Source organism: Cyanistes caeruleus, chromosome 1, assembly GCF_971803275.1.
Source record: "Cyanistes caeruleus chromosome 1, bCyaCae1.hap1.1, whole genome shotgun sequence".
Classification (NCBI taxonomy): Eukaryota; Metazoa; Chordata; class Aves; order Passeriformes; family Paridae; genus Cyanistes; species Cyanistes caeruleus.
Genome location: NC_141701.1, coordinates 106,344,542 through 106,367,732, shown reverse-complemented (window position 1 = coordinate 106,367,732; position 23,191 = coordinate 106,344,542). Strand labels below are relative to the sequence as shown.

The 23,191-nt window shown below is 41.8% G+C and overlaps 1 protein-coding gene and 1 long non-coding RNA gene across 2 annotated transcripts in view; one reads left to right on the top strand and one right to left on the bottom strand.

Moving 5' to 3' along the window:
* The window catches only part of NPSR1 (neuropeptide S receptor 1), a 55,764-nt gene extending 54,053 nt beyond the window's left edge, over positions 1-1,711 (top strand). The window contains exons 8-9 of the mRNA XM_023919418.2: positions 1,276-1,456; positions 1,581-1,711. Coding sequence (XP_023775186.1) covers positions 1,276-1,456; positions 1,581-1,674 — 275 coding nt within the window. The 3' untranslated portion in view covers positions 1,675-1,711. The remainder of the gene's footprint in view (positions 1-1,275; positions 1,457-1,580) is intronic.
* A 1,251-nt stretch (positions 1,712-2,962) lies between these two features.
* On the bottom strand, positions 2,963-22,737 carry LOC111923603 (uncharacterized). The gene is made up of 4 exons (XR_002861166.2): positions 22,591-22,737; positions 16,480-16,595; positions 14,856-15,046; positions 2,963-5,550 (listed from the first exon to the last, which is right to left on the bottom strand). It is a non-coding gene; the product is annotated as an uncharacterized LOC111923603 (long non-coding RNA).
* Between the last annotated feature and the right edge of the window lie 454 nt (positions 22,738-23,191).

Genomic DNA, 23,191 nt, shown 5'->3' with positions numbered 1-23,191 from the left:
TGAACTTTTCTGCGTGGCAATCAGAGAAAGCTTTTGTCAGACACGACTACTACTGCAGGGCCATCAGATGTTGAGAGCTCACATGGATGCTCAAGTATTCCAGCAGAACTTGGTAATATTAGGCACCCAGCATCTCTTCATGTGCAAACAGATTGACATCTAACATACATGGATTTTTTTTAAAACCACTTAAAGTTCTGCATAGTAAGTGTGATGATCCACACTCTGACACTGTGTATTGCTATTTTGCATATATCTGTGCATGGACACCCCCTGTTTGGTTGTTCTAGAAAACAGGAGGGGAGCTTACCTCTTCCTTGCCCTTTTAGTGAGTGCTCAGCTAACTGCCAGCAAAGAAATTCTGATTAATGTGACAAGAAAACAGGTTACTCTGCTGTCTCATCTGGGTCAGGATGTGATCATGGGTCTGATTTCACAATTACCTGTTTTTTTGCAGCCCAGGTACTTAGAGCATAGTTAAGTGAACTGCCTGTCCCAGCACTTCTATGCACATCCTGAATCAAAAGCCGTTGTGAGAAGAGATGACACAGAAATTTGTGAAGGACAGATTCATTCCCTATGCCCACAAATAAAGCTAGATGTGTGGCTAACCTGTTTTCCCTACCACCTCTGAACAAAAGCTGAGGCTATGAGCAGTACAGCCCTCTCTTCCCTTCCTCAATTCATCTCTCAAATACAGGAAATTAGGAGAAGCTCCCTCCACACTCCATGTACACAGCACCTCCAGCCAGCATGCCAAATGACATGTTGGCTTACCATAATGCAGTGTGAAAGAGTGTCATTCCTTGCTCCTGGGTGTCTGAAAACCTTATTTTACTAGGTGGCTGTGACAGGCAGTGCTGTCACGGAGCAGCACTTTGGCTGTGTGCGCATTTAGATTGGCTGCTCACTCAGGGGACCATTAAAAGAGCACTTCACTATAACTGATGATGCTTTAACTGGCTACCTATTTACCCTTTATGCATTGTGTAGTGTTCAGAAGTGTCTCAATATGTCTACAGGGAGCACTCTAAACACTTAGAGAAACACACATAATATATTTTATAGGCATTAAAATAAAAATAAAGACAAATAAAAGCACAATCTAATAACTATTCTCTTAAATAAGATCCTGAATGGGGAGAGGATTTTTATTTTTTTTTTGCATGAACAGATATTGTCTGTTATGAGAGTCGCTCCATGAGTGTGTAATTGCCTCCCTAAATTGCTAAACTATCCAATGTCCAGCTCTTCCTCTCTCTGTCTCTTCTGCAGCATTTATTCTCTGTTGGAGTCCCTACTTTCTTTTTGATATCCTGGACAACTTCAACATACTCCCTGAGACCAAAGAGCGCTTCTACGCATCTGTGATTATTCAGAACCTGCCAGCCTTGAACAGTGCTGTCAACCCCCTCATCTACTGCTTCTTCAGCAACAGCCTCTGCCCCCCTTCTGAGTATTGCTCCTTTACTGTCACTCTGACTACCCTAAGAGGGGAGGGAACACATAAACACAGTCCCCCAAACTGATTGACTATTTTTGACTCCTTTAATTCCGACCATTCTTTATATTTTTTGTAGGGAAAGAAGAACTCAAAGGCTGGGGGGGACTTTCCGCGAAAGGAGCGATGGAGGGCAGGAGATGCAGGTCCTGTCGAAACCAGAATGCATCTAGCACAGACAGTGTTCTGCAAAGCCACACTGGCACCTGTACAGAGGAAAACAGAGGTCCCCCACAGCTCCTGTGCACCATGAAGCAAATGGACACTGACTGGCAAGAGCCCTCACCTTGTGCTCTTGTGCACCTCGTGGCCCATATATTTTGGGTGGGTACTGCAGGTTCATCGATTGCACACTGCCAGGGGCAAGCTCAGTATGAGGGGTTTGCATGCCTCTGTTTTGAGGCTTCATCTTGACCCTCTGTTTACAGCAAGCTGCAATCTATGTGCTTCAAACAGAAAAAATAATTGTAAATGCTGTCTAGTCTGAGTCTTCTCTATTTTTCAGGAGTCACTAAAAGCCATCTACCGCACCATCTGGCTCTTAGAACTGATAGAGTGTTTACAAGCAATTACAGAGCAAGGACCCCAGTTAAAATGAAAACATGGGCACTTTTCCAATGAGAAAACACCATTGTCACTCTATGTAACTATACAGAACCACTTAACAAAGTCATAGCCAGAGAAGAGGGGAACGAAGAGCTGGGATACTGCCTGCCACATCACCTGGTCCAGCTTCCTCCCCTTCCAGAGTGATATTTCCCTGCTGTCCTACCTTGGCACATCAGTGGCACCCCAGGGTCCCAGCAGGACTCACACATGACACATCTGACAGTTATTTATTTCTGGGCTACTAGCAAATGGTTCACCAGTCGTCCCCCCCAGACCCCATAGCGTATCCCATGTGCAGATCCTTTCACACTTCTGTGGCAAAGGCCCTGAGCTGCCTTTTCAGGATTCTAAGGGGAGCTGCCATGCAGGGCACTTAGCCAGTGCAGATTTATCTCACCACCCACACGACAGCATTTCCCTTTCCTATACCCCCTGTAAGTCATCCCTGTCACTTAAATCATGCAGGGAACCACACACATCTTTGAACAAACTCAGAGCTGGAAAAAGACCCAAGCAAAACCACAAAGCTCAAATTACATTTAGAATAAATAATCTGTCGAAGGTCCAGTCTTGTGAACTCATTGTAGGCTTCACAGAGGAGCAATGGTCAGGCCAAATTTTGCTTCTGAGTGCCTGGGCATCCCCTTCCCCAGCCCTCTGGGCATCTTCCCACCACACTGTTCTCAAATGTAAGGAAAAATTTCTCATGCAGGTGGAGCGTGATATTAACTTCAATGTTCATTTTACTACAAGGCAGCTTGAAGTGTTTGTATTAAAAATGTACTATAACCAGCTGTATGGAAACAGAGTTTGTTTCCTCTCAGTGAAAAAATTATTCTTATTTGAGCAGACTTGGTTTAAAAAGGGGTTTTTATTATTATGATCTTTTGTGATGAGTTTGTTCCCTGTAAAGCAAGAACTGAATAAAATTTATTTATAATTGCCTATATTACAAAAATACATTTTCCTAAGTAGGAGATATATAAAGTCATGGGGCTTTATGTTCTCAGGAAAATAAATAAGGTATCTCTTTTTATTACCATGAAGTTCTGTTATTTAGACTCTACGTCTAAATTTTGCTGCTGCTTAATTAAAACTATGAATCTGCAGCTGCCTTAACAGCAGTGACCTTGGATAGGCTGTATATAAGAATCAGACAATATTTTTTTTCCCATGGGCATGTAATAACTTTCCTAAAACTGGACTGTTTTTTTTAAGCTTCATAGATTGTAGGTTTTAGCTTTTTCATCCGATAAATGTACACTCGTTACCTACTTTTGAACAATTAATGGAGTTTTTAGGTTTAATACCTGGAAATCAGATAACATTTCTGAGCAGTACTTTGATTTGCAAATTTAGTATGACTCAATCCCACTAAAATTTACATAATATTCACTGGGGTCACCACATGAATTATCCCATCCATCTAAATTAAGCATATGCATGAGATAATGTAGGACTCTGGACTGAAATAAAGTAATCCTCCATTTATTTTCAAGAAACAGCTTTTTCTTTCATTCATTATCGTACTATGTACCATTTACAAGTTCTCCTTATCATTTTTCCTCTGGACATGATTGTGATGCCTTTCCTCATATGAGAATCCTTCAGATTAAATGGCCTCACACTGGTTTTGTCTGCATCCTTTCCAAGTGCTTAAATATAGGAATAAATAATTCATCTTATTTTCTATGCTGCTTTCTTACTGTGCAAGAGATGGCATTTTACTACCTTTTTTTTATTCTCCACATCTTCTATTGTAAAGCTGAGTTTGTCCAATAGTCTGGAAAACACTTGCACAGTCTTCCTTTGTCTCTGGGGAGAGAGATTTAGGGAATTTCATCTGTCTCCAGTAGGTTTCTTATTCCTTGTCTGCAACTCACTCTATATCTGTTGATTGTTTAGTTGCTTAATGGTGCCAAAGTTGTTCTGACAGATCCCACACTTAGGAGGGGGCAGCAAGAGTCACTGTCAAGGTTGATTGCCCAGAGAGGGGGGCTGAGCACGACAAGAAGAGGGCACCCAGCTGGCTTGTCCGTGACAGCCCAGGAGGAGCTCTGTTTTTCAACAGCTTTAACATTTCAAGAGGCATCTGTGAGATTCTTCTGACATTCCCAGAGTGAACAGAAATATTCATATGCATGACTGCTAGGACATAAAGCCTTGTATGATGATAAAGTCCTATTTGACTGTAGATTCCTGAGAAGCATGAAAAATCTGATACTCATTCCTCATTCCTCAGTCACGTCAAACAGCATAGGACTAAGATACTTTCTAAACTAACACTAATCCAAGAAAACATGTATGCTTTCTGTGCAAGTTTCAAATAAAATTGGAGTGAAAAAGCTATTTAATTCTCTTTTGGATTTTTTTTATGTAATTTAAAGTTCAGTTCTCTTAGACCAGATTTCTGTATCTTGATAAAAGTGCAAAGCAGTTCTTTGTCTTTCAGCTTGCTTTTGCCTCGCAAAGTTTCTGGCTCCTCTTTTTGTTTTTAATTTGAAAAAACTAATGCAAAGCAGCAAAATTCAACCTTGCCCATTGTGACCATTGAAGACCCAAAGCAAACCTCTAACCTAGAAACATGTTTCACCCTTCTGCACACTGCCAGCCCAGTGCTTAGAAGTGCATACATTATCAGTCCAAGAAAAGAAAAATGCAGCCACTACTTTGCTGTTTATAGGTTTGGGGCTTTTTCTGAAAGATATTTTTCATGGAAAAATAATTATAGCTTTTGAGATGACACAGGATGATTTGACTTCCACACAGTAACAAAAAAATAAAAAATTATTCTTACACATCTCCAGTTTTTGCAAGGCATAAGTGAATGAAGGTCCATACTCTCTCTACAAGTTACCTAAGCATTTAAATATTAATTGTTTTAGTGGGAATCATGCCATGTCTTTAAAGAAGTGGACTTACAAAACATGTTTTTGGAGTATAAGGTACTGCAAACACCAGATCCCTCCTAACAGCAGTCTCTAAAGACACATAAGCAGAAGTAAAAGCAAGTCTAATACTTATTTTAGTTCAAGTCCTGGCATTTGAATACATTTCTGAAACATAAATCCTTATGTCTACTCAGATTACATATTTTCTTGACAATACAAGATGCAGGAAATCAGGAAAATCCTCTCTCAAACCATAGGGCCCTATGAAAAACAAAAGAAAAATAACCCAACTGAACACTCCACAACACTGGCAAAGAATTTCTCAGGATACAAACACTTTGGGGTAACTGTGAGCCAGGACTACTGAGAATGGTCTCTTGGCTCTCTTTACAAGGAATATGCTCGCTGATAAGAGGGTTCAAGTTCAGTGTCTCTTCAGAAGTCCTAATTCTCTGTGCAGATATGTTTCGGACAAGAACACAGAAGGCATCACTCTATCTGCCACTTCGCTTTACTCCTCACAAGGACTTCATGTAGTTTTCAGAGACACTTGATGGAAAAAAAAAAAACCAAAAGAAAGAAATTGCAGAAAGTACACTAAAAAAAAAAACTGTATACATGTATACTGTAGGCACAAGTGACTTTTGTCAAGAGAAGAATCATTCCACAAATTAAGATAAACTGGTATAGAAGTTATTTGTGCGTACCTTCCAACACAAAGCCTTGGTGCTTACAGGAGAAGAGATTTTACTTTATTTATTAACCTCTAGGATTGGGATTAATTTGTGGAGTAAATGCAATATTTAGTGAAAGCTAATAAATGTTTCATTTTCTTTAGCAAACTAATTTATTTTACACAGTGTTTAATTTAGATAAGTATTATAGCTAGATGGCTCATTAGATAATCTTTTGTCATTTTTGCTGGCATCTTATTCTGGGTATGCATAAAATATGGGGGTAGAGGGTGAGGCATACAAACATATGCATGAATTTACAAATAGACATGGCTGATTCCTCAGACTGAGTTGTTTACAGTGGTACATCACTAGAATCTTAGTTGTTGATTATGTCTCAAGCCAGGCAAATGAAAATGGGTTAAAATTCAGCAACTTTAATAAACTCAGTAAAAATTAACAGACTCTGAGGCATCACATAGAAAGATGATCCTCAGGACCCAAATAGCAGAAATGTGGTAAGTACAACACTGTGTTAATAATCGACTACATCAATAATGAGAAATTCTGTTGTAAATTGGGAACTCATCAGCTGGAAATGTCTGAAGAGAAGAAAGCCTTGAGTATCCTCTGCCAGAGGATGCCTGGTTACTGACACCACCACAGCCAGTGGGGTCAGGGGGCTAATACAATCTCCACAGGGACCTGGTGAAGTGCTTGTCAGAAGAGGTCTGAGTGTGTGTGAGTGTCACTGCTGGTCTCTGATGAGACCACTCAGTGCTAAACAAGGGAAAGAGGGAATGTGGCAAAGAACAATCTGAGCTTTTGGTTTGTTGAGGCTGGTAAAATGGAAAGCTGAAAAGAGGTATTTCTTCTGCCTGTTAAGACAATAATGTCAGTGAGAAAAGGAGGAAAAGGAAGAAAAAAAACTACTTGAAAACATAAGTCTGCAACAAACCCTGCCCCCTGGAATAATCTCACTATGAATAAATTTGAATAAATTAATCTAATACAATGATCAGCCTAGCTAGACCTTGTTGCATGAGTTTGAAACAAACTTTTGGGTTATAAGAGAGAGTCCTTCTAGCTTCTGCTATAGCTGTTTATTAAGATCTAAATCCACAGCTAGGCAAGGCAAGGTGTTCTCTACAAGCTTTTCAAGGGGACCAGGAGTTGTGCCTCTCATTTTGGATATTGCTAATGGCCATGCCTCTGTAATGGTGCAGTGAGGATATGAATAGTATCAAAGGGGACTTCTATTTGGAGACATAATATCCTCTTAAGTCAAGTTGAGAGAGCTGGAAAAGCCAATGAACTTTCAGGCATGAGCGTGCTCTCCCCATTGCTGCCCTGCCAAGTCACATCACAGGTTTCAGGAAAGTACAAGGTAGCAGCTGGCCTTTTTGCTTGTGTTCAGACTTTCAGGCTGAGATCAATACTGATGAGAGCAGAGTTATACAAGCAGTGCTCTTTGAAGAATAATCCTCTGTCCCCCTTGCCCAAGACACTCGCACTCTTTGGTCTCACATGACAGCCTCGTGCTGGAGCAGCGGCCCACGGCTACACTGGTGGCTTGTGGGCAGCCTGGATCCACTCACCACTGCCTGGGCTCCCACTCTGCTACATTCACATGTGCTCATGGCTTTACAAAGAAGTGACTAAAAGCCTGTAATTGCATAAGTTATGTATGGAGTGACAGCAGAACTCGGCCTCCTGGGCAGGAAAGACTAATGCCAAAGGGAAAAATTATTGTAACAGTAAATTGATAAAGTGTCCTTAACTTAAAGGATTTGGGTCCCTTAAATGCTTTACACATAAAATTAAAGATAAATCAGACTCCCTTGATCATGCTAAAAGCTAAAAGGCCTTCACATAGTTTCTAAGGAGTGAAAGGAGACTTTAAACTGATCAAGTAGAAAAATATTACCAAGTCCCATTTGGACCTCATGGCCTAATCTTCTCATTGGGAGGATTAATCCAAGAGAGTTTTTACAAAGCTACACAGGGGAGATACTGATTTGTATATATGTAATGTAGGTGGAAGAAGCATGCAAATTATTAATATTAAAATATTAAAATAGCAATTTAAAGGTGACTAAGCATGATGGTGTTTATGAGACGCCATGGGTGTCAGATAATTCACAGAGGAAAGTCAAATGTCATCAATCACTTAGCGATTCCCAGAACATCCCCCAAAGAATGGGCTGGTAATGTGGGACAAGGTGTAGGGTCATTTGGAAATAGTTGTTGTCAATCAAGCTCTTGCAGCAAATTATTATTTTTGAGAGAACTTTGATTTTTAAGTTTTCTGCACACAGAGAACTTTTTCTGGATCAAATGGAAAAGAGAGGCACTTCAGCATCGCCATGGTCTTGGCCACAGGGTTAAGCAAAGTGCTTAAGAAAGATCTTCATGTAGCTTCTCAGGTCCAAAATCCCCAGGGCAAGAAATAAAAATTTCCTGACTTCCAGTTCCACATGGTGTTCAGCATCCACTCTGTGGTATTGAACCCCTCAGACTCATCTCATGACTCCCCATTCTAGGGAAAATACCCTCACAGAGGAGCACGCTGGAGATGTGTTATGATTTAAGCCCATCTGGTAACTAAACACCTCACAGCTGCTTGCTCACTCCCCTGCCACTCTGCCCCAGTGGAACAAGGAGGAGAGTCAAAAAGCTTAACTTGTAGGCTAAGAACAGTTCAATAATTGAAACAATGTATATTATTATATATAATAATAATATTTAAATATAACAATAATAGTTCTAAATTGAAAAAGAAAGAGAGAACCAAGAAAAACAAGTATAGCACAATAGAATTGATCACCATGAGCTCACCCATGTCAAACCCCATCCCCACAATCAGTAATCCTGTCCAGGTAACTCCCCCAGTTTAAGTAGTGAGCATGACATTCTATGGTACAGAGTATTTCCTTGGGGTCAGATGCCCTGGCCATGCTCCCTCCCAGCTTCTTGTGCACCTGCCCAGTGGTCAAGCATGACACACTGGGAAGTCCTTGATTTAGGGTAAGCACTGCTCATCAACAGCCAAAACATCAGTAAATCATCAACATCATTCTCATACTAAATCCAAACCACATCCCTCTACCAGCTACTTAGAAGAAATTATCTCAGGCAAAACCAGGACAAGCTGCCTCTGCTTTCACACCCCTCTGCAGCTCCTCCCCTCACTCTTAGCCTATCTTCCCTCCTACACCAAGATTTTCATGTGGCTTGGGGCTTCTTGTTGAGTCTGGAAAAATGTCTGCATTCTTATGAAAAGGGAAAAAAAGAGAGAAATTTCATTTAAATTAGCCTAACCTCTCCTTCAAGAGAGGGGGAATGGCTCTGCTTCAGTTTTCTTAAAGAGCATTATTTGGCCAGGAGGAATCACTGCAACACACCATACTGCATGACTACAGCAAACGCTCACTTCAAATCCCAAAGCCGTGGGTGAGATACCTAATTAACAATACATGGAGGCAAGCTGTTGATATGGCTCACACAGAGACTCAGCGAGATACCAGAAAGGGCCTGGTGGAAATTCAGAATTACACACTTCAACCTGTTTAATAGTTGGAGCCAGGTTCTCTGTTTATGTATCTCAGCAGGTCTTTATCACCTTTCATTGAGGATATGGTGGGTTTATTAGATCAGGCCTGCATCTGTATATCAAGGAATGCAAGTGTGAGCCATTCTGAACCATGATCAATCATCAGAAAACAAGCATAATTTTAATTTTATAATTATGAGAATAATTGCGAAAGATTAGTAGTCTAGCCAGCTGGAGACTTTGCAAAAGCCTGAAGGCAATTAAGCTGCTATATTTTGAAAGTATCTAATCAATTTAATTTCTTTTCTTAGATAAAGCAGCATGAACTTCAGTTTGCATTGTTGGAGGAGGCCTGTTGGGTGATGAATAAATATTTCTGGTAGATTAACCCAGCCCTATCACAAGTCAGGAAGATTCTTTTTATTGGTTTCAGTAGGAGTTGATCAGGGTCTGTTCAGGAAGAGCACAAGACCTGTTTAATGTGTTTACATTTACTATTTCGGGCAGGACTGAACTGATTTAACTGCCACCTCAAAACAAACTGACATTTAAAAAACAGGTTGCAGAGAGGACTTTTCAGGTCGGCCAAGTAAAATGCTAGGAGAAAAATAGTGCACACTGACACAGAATTATCTAACAAAACACCTAAGAAATGGGATGGGAGGAACCACTGAAATGGTGACAGAGTGGTGAAAGAAGTAATGCCCTCTTCCTATTTCACAGGTCATTCCTAGCTCTTGAAAGAATGCCCTGATACCCTGCTGAAATTCAGTGGATTCAAATTACACTACAGACAGGAGAGACAGGAATATCACACAATACCAAATTGTCTTGAAACAACTTGGATTTTATGACACTATGGGACACAAATCTTTCCAGGATTTTTGCACAAACTTCAGACATCTTCTTGACATTTTTATGGGTTTGGCAGTGGTATAACATAATTCCTGGATCACCAAGCATGCTCAGAGTCACATCTATAGGAACTAAAGGCAATCTCAGGGGAAATACAACCCTCTCTAGTCAAGATCAGAATTCTGATGAATTCCACTCCTTCCCATGGCAAACTGGGATTAAGTAGCACAAAATCCATGCTCAAAAGGTCTCAATAGACAAAAACTCTTAAACTCAATAAAATGTGCTACCCTGCCCTCAGGCTGTGACAAAAAACTCGTAGACAGGCTTTCAAAACTGGTCTTGGAGTATTTCACAGGTGTCACTCTCTTCATGGAGAGTTTGGGGATTCATTTTCAACTTCTCTTTCATCTTCTTGCTCATCTTCTCACCCTGGGGAAAACTCTGGTTTCTGTGGGGTAACTTGTACCATGCACTTGCATCTGCAGCCTGAACCCCAGTCTGCAGAGAGAAGGAATCAGACTGGAAAAAGTCCAAGAAATATTTACTCATGATCAAAAGCCATGTCCAAGCCTATCACTTGAGTAGGCCTTCCTATGGCACTCTTGTGCCTGCATGAGGTTACAGGCAAAAAGTCAGGGGCCACGGTACCCTGGTCATTCTACTCCATGTTCAGAGCCAGTTTGGATACCTCTGCATGCTGCTGTATCCAGCTGCATCCTTAGACACTGCCTCTGCCTCTATACCACCCTTCTGTCTAGGAGACAGTCACACCAACTCTGACACCTGTTTTTTCAGTAAAGTAAAAGCTTTTGGATAAAAGACTCAGCATGCCTGATTGCTTTGCTGTTTGTTCAAGGAGAAGGTGAGCTTCAGGGTAAAAGTGCCCTAAGTGCTTGTCTCTGCCAAGACATTCTCATTTAAGATTAACAGTATAGCAGTCTGATTTTAATATTTTTATGGTGTAATAAAAGCCTCCCACTACTCCATTTCTACTTCACAAAGCTAATATGACTCAGATAATTAACTCAAAGACAAATGATTATCAAGCTACAGGACATTCACCGGTGGAGTCATTAAACCATTTAAACACAGAACCACTGCTCTATTGACTGACAATCTTTATATGATTAGCTGTATTCATTTCATGATCTTTCCAGCCAGCAGCACAAAATACAACTGCAGTCTCCCAGTTTTCCTCTTCTGAATTGCTACATTAGCTGCCTCTGAAGTTTGAATCACAAGGATTTGTGAAGCTTCTGCTGTTATCTATTAAAGTGATTTATGGTTCATACTATTTCAGGTGGTATACCTGCAAGCAGAGACAGAAGTGGCACTTCTACTCTAAAGCTGCTTTTAAGTTCTTTAAAGCATTGCTGAAAGCAGATGACAGAAAAAAGAAAAAGAAGGTTTTTCAAGTAGAGTGACTATCAGGAAAGTTTGTTTACTACAACACACAGCTACAATCAGAACTGCAGCATGACATTTTGGCATACCAAACCCCCCCATTTAGGGCTTTCTCCTGCCATCCCATTGCAGCTTCATAAATCCCTTACAGTGCGTCAGAAATTCTCCTGTCACCATGTTGCAGTGTGCTGAAATCCAGAGCAATCCCCACACAATCCCTAATGGCAGGGGTCTCCTTTCCATCTCATCCTCCAGCTCCACTTGCTATACAGAAAGGGGACAGAAGGAAATGTGGGGGACAGGCAGAGCTGGCTGCAGGTGCCCTCTGCCAGGAATGTGCAGGCAAAGAGGGCATTGAGGAATTACCTTCCACTGAAGGTTCTTTCCCCAGGGCTCTTGCAATTGCTTTGCCGCTAAGCATTACACAGTCTGAACCCTGTAGGCAGATCAAAAAAGAAAGAAGAGAAATATCATATTGATCTGATTCAGTATACTTATCAGTGATTTGGAAACATAAAGGAAATCCCTTCTGCTAAGCTATGCAGATGTCAAACAGATAAACAGTGATGGGGGCTGAGTGTTCACAAAAGCAGGACAAGGACATTCAGTAAATTAGCCCTATACAAAAAAAAAGGTGTATGAGTACAATTAAGCACCAAACTATGCATCAAGGGGAAAAGAATGTCCCCTCTATCTAGAGAAAGTGGTGCTGTGCATGCAAAGCCCAAGACTAGAAAGGCACTAGAGATGATAACAATAATGAACAATAAAGCATAAGCTCCAGTGTTATCAGGTGATCAAAGGAGATGAGGAAAAAGAAAAAAGGGGTCATTCAATACCCTTCCACACACAATGGGAAGGACAGACATAAAAATCACACCTTTTTCAAAAAGCTTTTACAGATTTTGGATAGTTTTAACTAGTGGAGGGAATGACCATAAGGAAGAAATGCTGGATCTTGGTTGTTTTCTTATCAAAGCTGAAGAGCTTCTCTTTTGTAAGCACAGTTCAGCAAGCCTTCTTCAGTTTATGGTATTTGAAAAGCAGAGTTATATTGTGCATGGCAATGCCTCATGCCTTCTGGCAATAGTTAGAGAAGTAATTGGTAATGAAAGAAACAAAGGTAAAATTGTTGTACCGATTCTAACATGAGTTTTGCATCCTTGGTTTGGGATAGAAACAAAATAATGATAAATAATGTAGAATCAAAGTCAGTCAAGTGCTCAAGTATCTTCTAGGACGTGTTGAAGAGGCAGAGGGAAACCAGTGGCTGGGCAAAATCTGGGTAAAGAAAAGTCCTGACCTCATCCCAGCAGGACACAGAGTAAACACAGCATTTTAACAGAAGGGATAAACAAGAACATGGTTGGACAGCAAGAAGAAACTCACAGGATTATGAAAATTTCCTGTTCCTATTATCATCAATGGAAATTCTACTGTTGAAATCAAAAGGAACACACAAATATTGTTTAGTTTGTCTGGGAGAAAGCCAGAATTTGGACAACATCAGTGTTGGGACAGTTACCTTATGAGAATAGGAATAAGATACAAAAAAAGAGAGATAAAGAACAGACTGTGAAACCAGGTGCCTGAATAAATGATGCTCTTCTTAGCACTTAATCGGTGTTTAGATGTCATATTCCAGTTTTTGGAGATTTGGTGACACTCCTATCTATTTTGTCCCATGACCAAGGATCAAAGAGAGCTGGATTCAATGAGAAAGGCAATTACACTTGTAAGCAATCACTACAAATGCATTATCATAATTAGCACATCAGTATCTGGAATTCATCACTCCTCTCTAACACTTAATCAGTTTAAATCTTTGTAAACTCTTAAATGCTTGACTGAAATGAGCAGCACCTGCAGTTACTGTAGCTCTGGGTGGATTTCAGATTAAAAATATCATGATTGCTATCTTTGGAAGTAAAAAATATCACAGAAAAGTGGTGAAATACCACTCCCTGTACCATTAATCTGTGAATGAGTGCCCTGTCATACATTGCTTTTGAGTCTGTCTCCTTTTTCCTTTTCAGATAAACCCAGCCAAGATCACAGTACTGGTAAAACAGAGGGAGATGGTTTCTAAAGTTGGGGAGATGGTTTCTAATCCTTTTGAGGATGTCAGTTCCTCCTTTTCTCTACTAGCAACTATTCTGGCTTGATGTAAATCTTTGCACGTGGTACTTTGCATGTAGCAAGTAGGAAAAGAGTGATTTTATATTTTCACGGTGCTGCACAATGATATTACCAATTGCAATTTTAATCTGCAATATGGGCTGCTTTTGGCTTTACAGCTGAGTCACTGTGACTGCTTGGATCTGCTTTTGTAATTTTGAGAAGGATTTATTTATAAAAAGAAATAGAAGTGCAGGGAGGGAGGAAAGGACTAAACTGGCTCATTGGTGCTTGGCAAACACCTGAGTCTTTTTCTCTTGAATGGAGGATTAGTGGGCATTAATCCTTCCTGAAGGCAGTGTATTCAGCTGATACCCATGGGGAGTGTGGTCCACTGTGACTATTGAGATGTACTGCCTCAGAAAAACTTGACAACTGGCCTTGTCTAAGTGCCAGGATGCCTGGAGCCAAGCAGCAATGGGCCAGGCTTTGCCTTGAGGGAACCTAGACCAACAAGGAAAAATCTATTCCCTCCATGGCTCCAGCAGCAATACTGGGGCTCCAGCGTGCTTGGGTTATCCTCAAAAGACAGACTCTCTTTGGAAGGATGTGTATATCTCTGTCAGCATCTCATGTGTGGGAGTGCAAGCAGAGGGCCAACAAGCACCAGGCAAGTCTGGTAAGGATCTCCACAAGAGTTAACCTATATTAATATTCCATTCAATTTTCATCTCAGTTTTTTTAAGGTCTGAAATTCGAATCACACAAACTAAAGTCAAAGTTGTATTTTCAACAAAATACAGAACTAAGCCTGTTTTCATTTTTTCTAATTGGAACAGGGAAACAATATTGTGAATGTGCAGAATTTTTTTTTTAAATAGTCTCTGTGTTCAAACTACATCCAGGTTTAGTTTAAATATATTGCTCCCTCTTCACCTTCAAGCTCAGATGGTGGTATTTTTTGTTCAATAAAGCAGATGTGAAAATAATTCATTACCTGATGTAATACTGGAGGCTGAGGAAATGCATTTATGAATGCTTTAGGGAATTTGTTTACATGCACTCATTCATTGTCTGTTTTACCCAGACTGAATGTCCTTTTTTTTTTTTTTTCTTAAACAAGACATTTGGAGACATTTTGAAGGTTAATTTAGCATTTCTCAAATGTCACCTAAACTCTGACTGATAAAATTGATCTCATTTTTTTTCCACCCTCCACCACAACAAACTCTTAGCAACTTACTCACTTAAAATTTCTCTGGGCCATAGTCTCTGCAACCTGCAGACATGTAGAAGCGTGAGCAGAACCCTTGGTTGTGATGGAATAAATCCCACTTTCTTGTTTTCCTCTGGTTTCTTCTTCATTATTTCCATGGAAGATAACAACAGGGCAGACAGTTCCACCTACATCTCCATGCACTTGGACATGACATGGGTGCTGAGAAAGAAGGGATGGACATCCTGTAACAGCATTTAGGCTGACAGCTTGTTAGACCCTTGGGCAGCAGCTCTCTGTGGGGTTTGAAGCCGATGGGTTTTCTCACAGCTCTTGAAGCCAGTCTGAATCTAAGGTGTCATGTCTATCAGGCTGTCCGAAAGAAAACTTTAATCTTGTTAGGGCTGTTTTTAACCAAATAATTTCTGAGAACCACTAGCATGCTGAGAGGTGGTGGGGACATGCTTGTGGAGGACAGTGGGAGGTCAAACTGCAGCAGCACTGACAGTTCAAACCTGCACCAGGATCACTGAAAGGGTGCACGTATCCATGTACAAAATTGCCTGCACACTGTCAAGCCTGATGAGACACCTCTTACTACAGAAAACTGCAGGCACCAGCAGCAAACTCTTCACACTACACGAATTCCTGCCTCCCTCCCACACAGGGTGATCCTGCCATGGTCTTAACCCTGTAGACACACCAAATGAACAAAGATATGGCTGCTCCAGGTAAGACCTGTCTCTGGAGAGCCTGCATGTTGACATTTTTATATTATTTGAAAGTAGACATAAATATCTAGATTTGTTAGGCTTCAAGTTGAACTTTACCTGAGCTCTGCTGTTATGTTGTGGAAGTCAAAGGTGGACTGAAGTTGAATCTGGAGCTAACAGTCTGAGCATTAATGAGGGCTAGGGTAGACAAAGCTAGCAGCTTAAATAATTCTTAAAAATTAATAGGCAGAGTGGAGAGCCCCCAGGCCATGGTATATGAACTATAACAGACACATTACAACACCGACTGCAGAATCAGCTGAAACTTTCACTAAATCTGACCTAGGTATGAAGACAACATTGCAACATCTGGTAACAAAACAGTGAACCAATGAAGAGTGATAACACCCCAGACTGTAATTTGTCTGCTTGTCCATACTGTCACATGAAGGATAAGGAATTCAAATTGTAAGGGTACAATTGGCCAGGGATTTCTTTGTTTGGGGTCCCTCTTTAGAGGTACCTTGCTTGAGCTACCAGAGATTGATAGGTCTGTGCCAAAAAAGTATCTAGTGGAGATGAGAGCCTGGTGACAAAATTTCTCTATCACTGCAAGACAAAGGCAGAATCAGGCCCCAGTGCCACTTCAGACCTCCCCAAAGTGGGCCTCTCACTTTGCACAGGGTGCATCTGTGACCAGACCAGTGCACACAAGACACCAGCTGGTGGGTGTATTGCTCTGACCTAACCAGAACTTCCCACCACAACTCCTGAAGACCAAATTCACTGCTGACAAACCCGCACTAAGGATGGGGAGTTTTGGTCCAAAGACTTATGAAACCTCTGATCCCCACAATTCAGCTATTTATGCTTGCCATAATACATCTTCAGTAGTCCAGCAACACCATGTCATCGCCATCGCAAGAAAAGAGTCAGACCTACCAGGTTACACAGTGACCTTGAGCTGAATTCCTTGTCAGTCAGTATAGAGTGGCAGGAAAGATGAAATGAAATTGTCTTCCCAGCATCCATCCAAAGGTGTACTCAGGTAAGCTGGCCTGAAACAGATGAAGGCAGATGGTCAAACTCCAAGTTTCAGTTATTTACACATTTATCAGAAAAACTCAATTCTCACAACTGTTCCTACAGCAAATTCCCCAATAATATTTCTTTTGCTATTGAACGTGACTTTGTTTTATTTGGAAATATCGACCAAAATGAACAGGCTCTGAAATACCAGAGTGAAACAATAGCAGGATGAAGGGAAGGAAGACATTCAAAGTTACCAGAAGGAAAACTGCAATTTTCCAATCAGCTCACGAACCAGGGTTCACTGACACTCTGACAACTAGAGCTTCAATCAGCCTGCAAAGTCTATTTAATCTAATTTGCTGATGAGATCAGGCCAAGCCTTCCTATTCATTCTGTTCCTTGATCTAGTGCTAACCACACATATTGCTGTAGCTTGTGCCATCCACCCCTGCACCCTTGGGACTCTCCAAGAACAAGTGAGCATACAATGCCTGTTACCCTTTGGTGATAGCATGGAAAAATCCTTTTTTTTAGAAGCCTGTGCTAAAGTCTAAGCAGACCAAATGAATTACCAAAAATGCAATAGTGATAAAACATCCTTACCATGGTGCAACTTTAGAGAGAAGGAGGCCGATATTGTCTCTGTAACTATAATTACATAAGAGGCGTGTAAATCAGCAACATAATTACTCAGCCCACACTGTAACTGTGCCTTGGAATTGCACAAAATTGATAGAAAGAAAACAACAAGTAAAAGGTCACAGCAACACATGTCGTTTCCAGGTGAGGTACAGTCAGTTACTATGCAAAAGACTAACAAGACAGGCCAAGAAAGAGAATTTGCCATGGGGAGGTCAGACCCCGGAAGATTTGGATCTGTGCCACATTCACCTCCCAGGTGGAAAAATCTGAGTTTGAGTTTGGCAGCTCAATACTCACACAGCCCTTGTTTAACCCACTAAAAATGATGGCAATGTGGTTTATCCCCTGCTCTCCTCATCTGCCAGGCAAGGAGGGGGAGGAGGAGGGATCATGAGCACATTTCCAAGAAGACAACATTGCTCCTTGATGGCTGCATTTTTCACAGACGCTGCCCTTTCATGCACTGGTCAATGTAGCACCAGCAGAGCACTACTTCAGACAGGCCCTTAAAAATGCAACTTCATCCCACCAATTACCCTGTCTACAAAAGGTCAAACTACCATCTCTCCAACCCCATCCTCCTGCATTCCCCGGGACATTTGCTTCAGGGGGGCAAGGTTTAAGGGCAGGTACATTCTTTTGATATAGTGGCATGAAATTAACTGTGTTGTCTGTAATGCCACTGATGACAAAAACACATTAAGGTGTGTATTTGAATGGAGACAGGCTGAGCACCAAAATGCAAGTTCAGTCCATTGGTTCCAGGTACGGGACACTGAGTTGTCTGCCCTGGGGAAGCCCCTGCTTCTCCCATGCCCTTCCAGCCCCCCATCCACAGCACACTCTATACCCATGGCTAAACATCTCCCAGAAAGGGAGGAAACCCATAATCTTGCTAATCTGAGAGCAGAAGCAGAAAAGCAAGAGCAGGGACACTTCAGGCAGCTCACTAAGAGGCAGGGCTGAAGGAAAATGGTGCCAACCACACATCTACAGAAAATCCTATCAGCATCCTCTGCCAGCTACAGCAGCTATTTTTGCTTTGCCACGTAGACTGCGATTTGCACCGAATGCTCAGAATTTCCCCCTCAGCTTTCTTTGGGAAAGGGATGGACTTTCCTAGAGGTTTGTTGAGCTTGTACAGTCACTGGTGTTAATGAAAAGCATCCAGAAAGGGCCACTGTCCAGATTGATACACCTTAATACACAGAGAGGCTCAGTTCCCCCACAGCTCAGATTCCTCAGCTGGAAGTGAGTCCAGAGCAACATGAACAGAAGCAAGGCTGCAAGAAGCAGATTTCTTTACTGAACTTTAAAGATTAGATGCCTTTCTGAAGCAATTTCTGACCTTCTAAAAATGTCATTTTTATTCATTCAAGCAATTTGCAACATGGAAGTTTAAATATTATTCAGGGGAATCCTTTGTCCTTTTCAAAATGCTGTTACATTCATCAAGACACACATATTTGCTATTTATATGCCTCTTTTAAATTCTATTTTACTGTAGTACTGAAAGCAAAGTTCGTGACCTTTAAATACAAATTCCTCTTTTCTTGCATTGCCTGAAGAATTTACACCACACTGAACTTGCTGCAAGGCTCTGAGGCTGTTCCTTTACCTTCTTTGAAATACACTTGTCTGGAGGTAGGAGCCAGGGCTGTGCTTCCCAAGCCCCTGGCAATTCCGACAAGAGCCCCACGCTCCTGCAATGTCGCCAGCTGTTCTCAGGGCTGCAGGAGGTGAGGGCCCCTTAGCGATGCCTGGGCATCTCTCTGCTCTCCCTCACACTGGCAGAGCAACAATTTGGATCTCTGCTCTCCCTCACACTGGCAGAGCAACAATTTGGATCTCTGCTCTCCCTCACACTGGCAGAGCAACAATTTGGATCTCTGCTCTCCCTCACACTGGCAGAGCAGTGTTAGGGATGCAAATACCTCTGTACAGGTGCACACAAAGTGGTTTTCCATCTGACCGGCCAGGATACCAAGACTGCTCTAACTCTGAGGCGTATCTGCCTAAACATTCAGGGCCAGCGCTGCTGCGGCTACTTTGCCTTTGTCATTTGAGCTATTGAGATGAAAGCTTTACACCTCTGCTTTTATGCCAGCTACAAGCTTTAAATCCCTGCCTGCAGAGTCGACAGGCTCCCAGCCCTTTACCGGCCCTGTCCTTATTTGTACACAGGCAGCAACACCACGTCAAGGAGCATCAGTGCTGCAGCTTTCAGGCTCACTCCTTGTCACTAGCTGTAAGCCAGCACTTGAAAAAAAGAGAGTGCATAAATCAGCCTAAATCCAAAGGAAAACAACTATTTCCAGAATGGCAATATTCCATTATTTTTGCATTTCCATTTAAAGTGAGAATTCTTTTCTGGGTTATATGTTAGCATCTCATCTAGTTATACAGCTTACAAAGGATAAAATATTGACATAAGAAATATTACACTGAAATGAGCTATGTTTCTGCGGTTACCTGAGCAAAAACATATGGAGAATATGAAAAGGCAAGAAAAGCAATTTTCTAAAGCTCTGACATACTGAATTTATACAGGTAACAGCATATGAAACATCGAACTGAAAGCAAACCCCAGCCACTTTGGACCATGACTAAGTACCCTCGGATTGAAGCTGATGATGTGCATTCCCTCAGCTCAGTGTTTCCAAATTCCTTGTTGCCACTGAGCTTCATTCCCAGTCAATTAGCAGATGCTACACTGTGCTGCCAGGTAACAAACTGATCTCAGTTAGCAAATAAACAGTCTTTCAACCAGACAACTGTAATTCAGGTCTTCTAGGTGCCAGGTATCCTAGATGTGCAAGATTTCAGAAATTCCATCAGGCCCTTGCATAACAGGAGGGCACTGGATCTGTCCCACTCCATATGGGCTGCTACTGGGTACTGAGTCATGTTCAACACATCAGTCATTATTTTTTCAGCACTTCAGTGTCTGGGACAACAACTGCTGAAATCTTACAGCTCTTGTACTAGGGAGCTTTAGGTTGGGTACCAGGAAAAATTTCTCCACCAAAAGGGGTGTTAAGCGCTGGAAGAGGCTGCCCAAGGAAGTGTTTGAGTCACCCTCCCCAGAGATACTTAGAAAAGACATAGATGTGGTGCTGAAGGACATGCTTTAGAGGTGGGCTTGGCAGTGCTAGATTAGTGGTTGGACTAGATATTAAAGCTCTTTTTCAATCTAAAAATGATTCTATGATTCTGAAACACTTTTACCCCGGGATAGACACAGCTGACCAGCGCCAGGGTGGGCAGTCAGTATCCAGTACCTGTCCTTCTGGGGGATACAGGGGCACCTACCCACAGCACTGTAAAGCCTGTTTGCTCTGTTCAACACAACCATATACCATAACCAAAAGTTTTAATATTCCCATACTTCCTAGCAATTATCTCCTGACTTCTCACCAAATCTCTGGCTATTTGATCTGAAGACCAGAAATTTTCTCCTCTCATATTTGGCACAGTTCCAATCTCTTTTTGTTCTAGATTTTCATACCTATGTTAGCTGTTGACAACACATGAGGTGGCATAGTGTTGTTCTCATCTGTTTTAGTAATTTCTGCAGTTTAAGACTTTCCTTTACATATCACACAGTTGTTTTCTTCTCTTTATATCTGAGGAAGAATAGGGGGAATGCTAAATAAAAATAACAAAAATGTTTACCTTAGACAGGGTATCTCAGACACAGATACAGCTCCACCCTACAATTAAAGCTCATGCCTTTCACCTGTCCATGCACACTCAGACTGGTGACTGCTCAGGTGATGACCTGCTATGTACCTTATTTATCATACACCTCTCTGTCTCCTCCTAATGAAAATCACCTGAATATAAGCTTGAACAACTGTCATGAAACATCTGACATTTTATAAATTAAGGGAAAAAACTATCTGCAGCTTTAATATGGACTTTCTCTCCTTACAACAGGAGAATTCTCAAGCAGAGCTGGTGAGGTATTCAGCTGTGGTCAGTTCTCAACCCAGGACACCTTCACAACCTCATAATGCTTATCTACACAGATACTCAACTTCGACATCAAAACCAGTCCCCACTTTTCACAATTTCAGGCTTTAGGATGTGACTTTGTAACATACAAGTGTCATAGAGGGTTTGCTGAAGGTTTTCCAGAGTGCATGTTCCCTTCATCTTCATCTCTCAGGTCTTGGCTGCACATGTCTACACACAATTTGCAGAAGCACTTTAAATCAGCTTTAATTTCAGCAACACTAAGTATTACCTTGACCTGTTCCTATATCCTGTTCCCCATAAAGCTGCAGGAATGCCTCAGCTAACCAAAGGAGAGGGTGATGGAGGCAGAGAGCCAGCAGACCATGCTTTCTGACAGCAACAGCAGTTTGTGGAGCTGCTGACATTGGCTTTGTTCTCAGAAAGCAGGCAGCCTTTCGAACTGTCAAAGCTTGCCGAAACAATTGTCTGGTAAAATGTACTCTGAGGACAAAGCACTGTGAGGGTACCATGAACGAAAACTCTGATCCAGCATCGTGCCTAACAGCAATCCACTGTTTGGGTGCCCTTGGACCACACAGCACGTGTGTGTGTGCCTAGACCCTGGAAAACCCACAAATGTGTCAAAGTTAATCCCTGAACTAGCACAAACCAAAATTAAGATTGCATGTGAAAATTAATTTATTCATTCTTTCGATACGTGGATGTTATAGAACAGAATTACTACCACAAAGTATATTTGATTTATACAGCACATGAAATAGGCTACCCTGATTAACTCCATTTCATTAGTTTATCTCATCCCAAATGCTCAGTGCATGACCACACACCTTTACTCCACACTTTTCAGATGTGCTGCCTTAGATTTCTATTTCACACCTATCATCACACTGTGAGTTTGCATTAGGCACATCAATGAAATTAAGTCCCCAACACCCTTGTGAGGAAGCCCATCCTTCCACCCCTGTGGAAGGTGGTCTAAACCAGTCAAATTTCCTAGTGGCTTCATGGATACCTGCAAGACCTCAGCCCTTTACAGCAGATTCCACTTGCATTGGTGAAGGGGCCTGAACTGGGAAAGCCTTGTTCACCCTTTAGTCTGGCTGACTTAGTTAAACTATCAGAAGATAATAAAGAGCATAAATATGACTCAACCACACCTTAGGATATAATCAACTATTTTAGAGAAGCACACACCACTGCTTCCTCTAGAGCTGTGGGAGTCCACAGGTCAAATGCAGATACAAACAGACACTCCACATCCTTGCTGTCCCCAAGCCAGTCCTCTTGAACACATGCACCTCACAAGAGCCACAGAAATGTCTCAGCTCCACAGCTTGCCTTCCAAGCCTGCTCTGATGCTTGTGCCTGCAAGCCTACAGGCCCTTGGGTTGGACCTACCTATCCCTCTGGCTTTCTGCTGTGCCCTTGGAAGCAGGACTGCAGTCCCTGTAAGCTAGAGAGTGATTTGCTACAGTATCCACAGCTCTTCAAGACAGCCTCCTTATCTTGATCCTCCCTGCAGCAGGTGCTGGCCCCACCTGTGCTGACTCTGGAAGGGCTGGGAGTGCCCCATAAGGGCAGCAGCTGGAGCCACCACTTCCAAGCCCTTGAGCTCTGAGGGTGCCAAGAAAGGGACAGGGATGTGCTTACACTCCTTGAGCACAGCCTGCAGATATGAAGCAGGAGAGGGGCTTTTCTGTCTGGAGTATGAAGATGGAAATAGTATCTTAAAATCAGGCTGATGCAATCAATATGGCTTATGGATGGATACCTTGTAGGCATCTTGATCTTTCCAGTGAAAGATCTCTCTCTCCCTTTTATGCACAGAGCTGTGGGGAAAAGCTCTGAAATATAAGCACTTTCCAAAGGAAAAAACCGAATTAATAGCTTTATGAATAGTAATGCCTCCTCTCCTTAGCCTTCCCTCTTTTACCATAATAACCCCATTTTTCCATGTCCTGCACAGAGACAGCAGTGTTTTGGGGCAGAGGTACTCAGG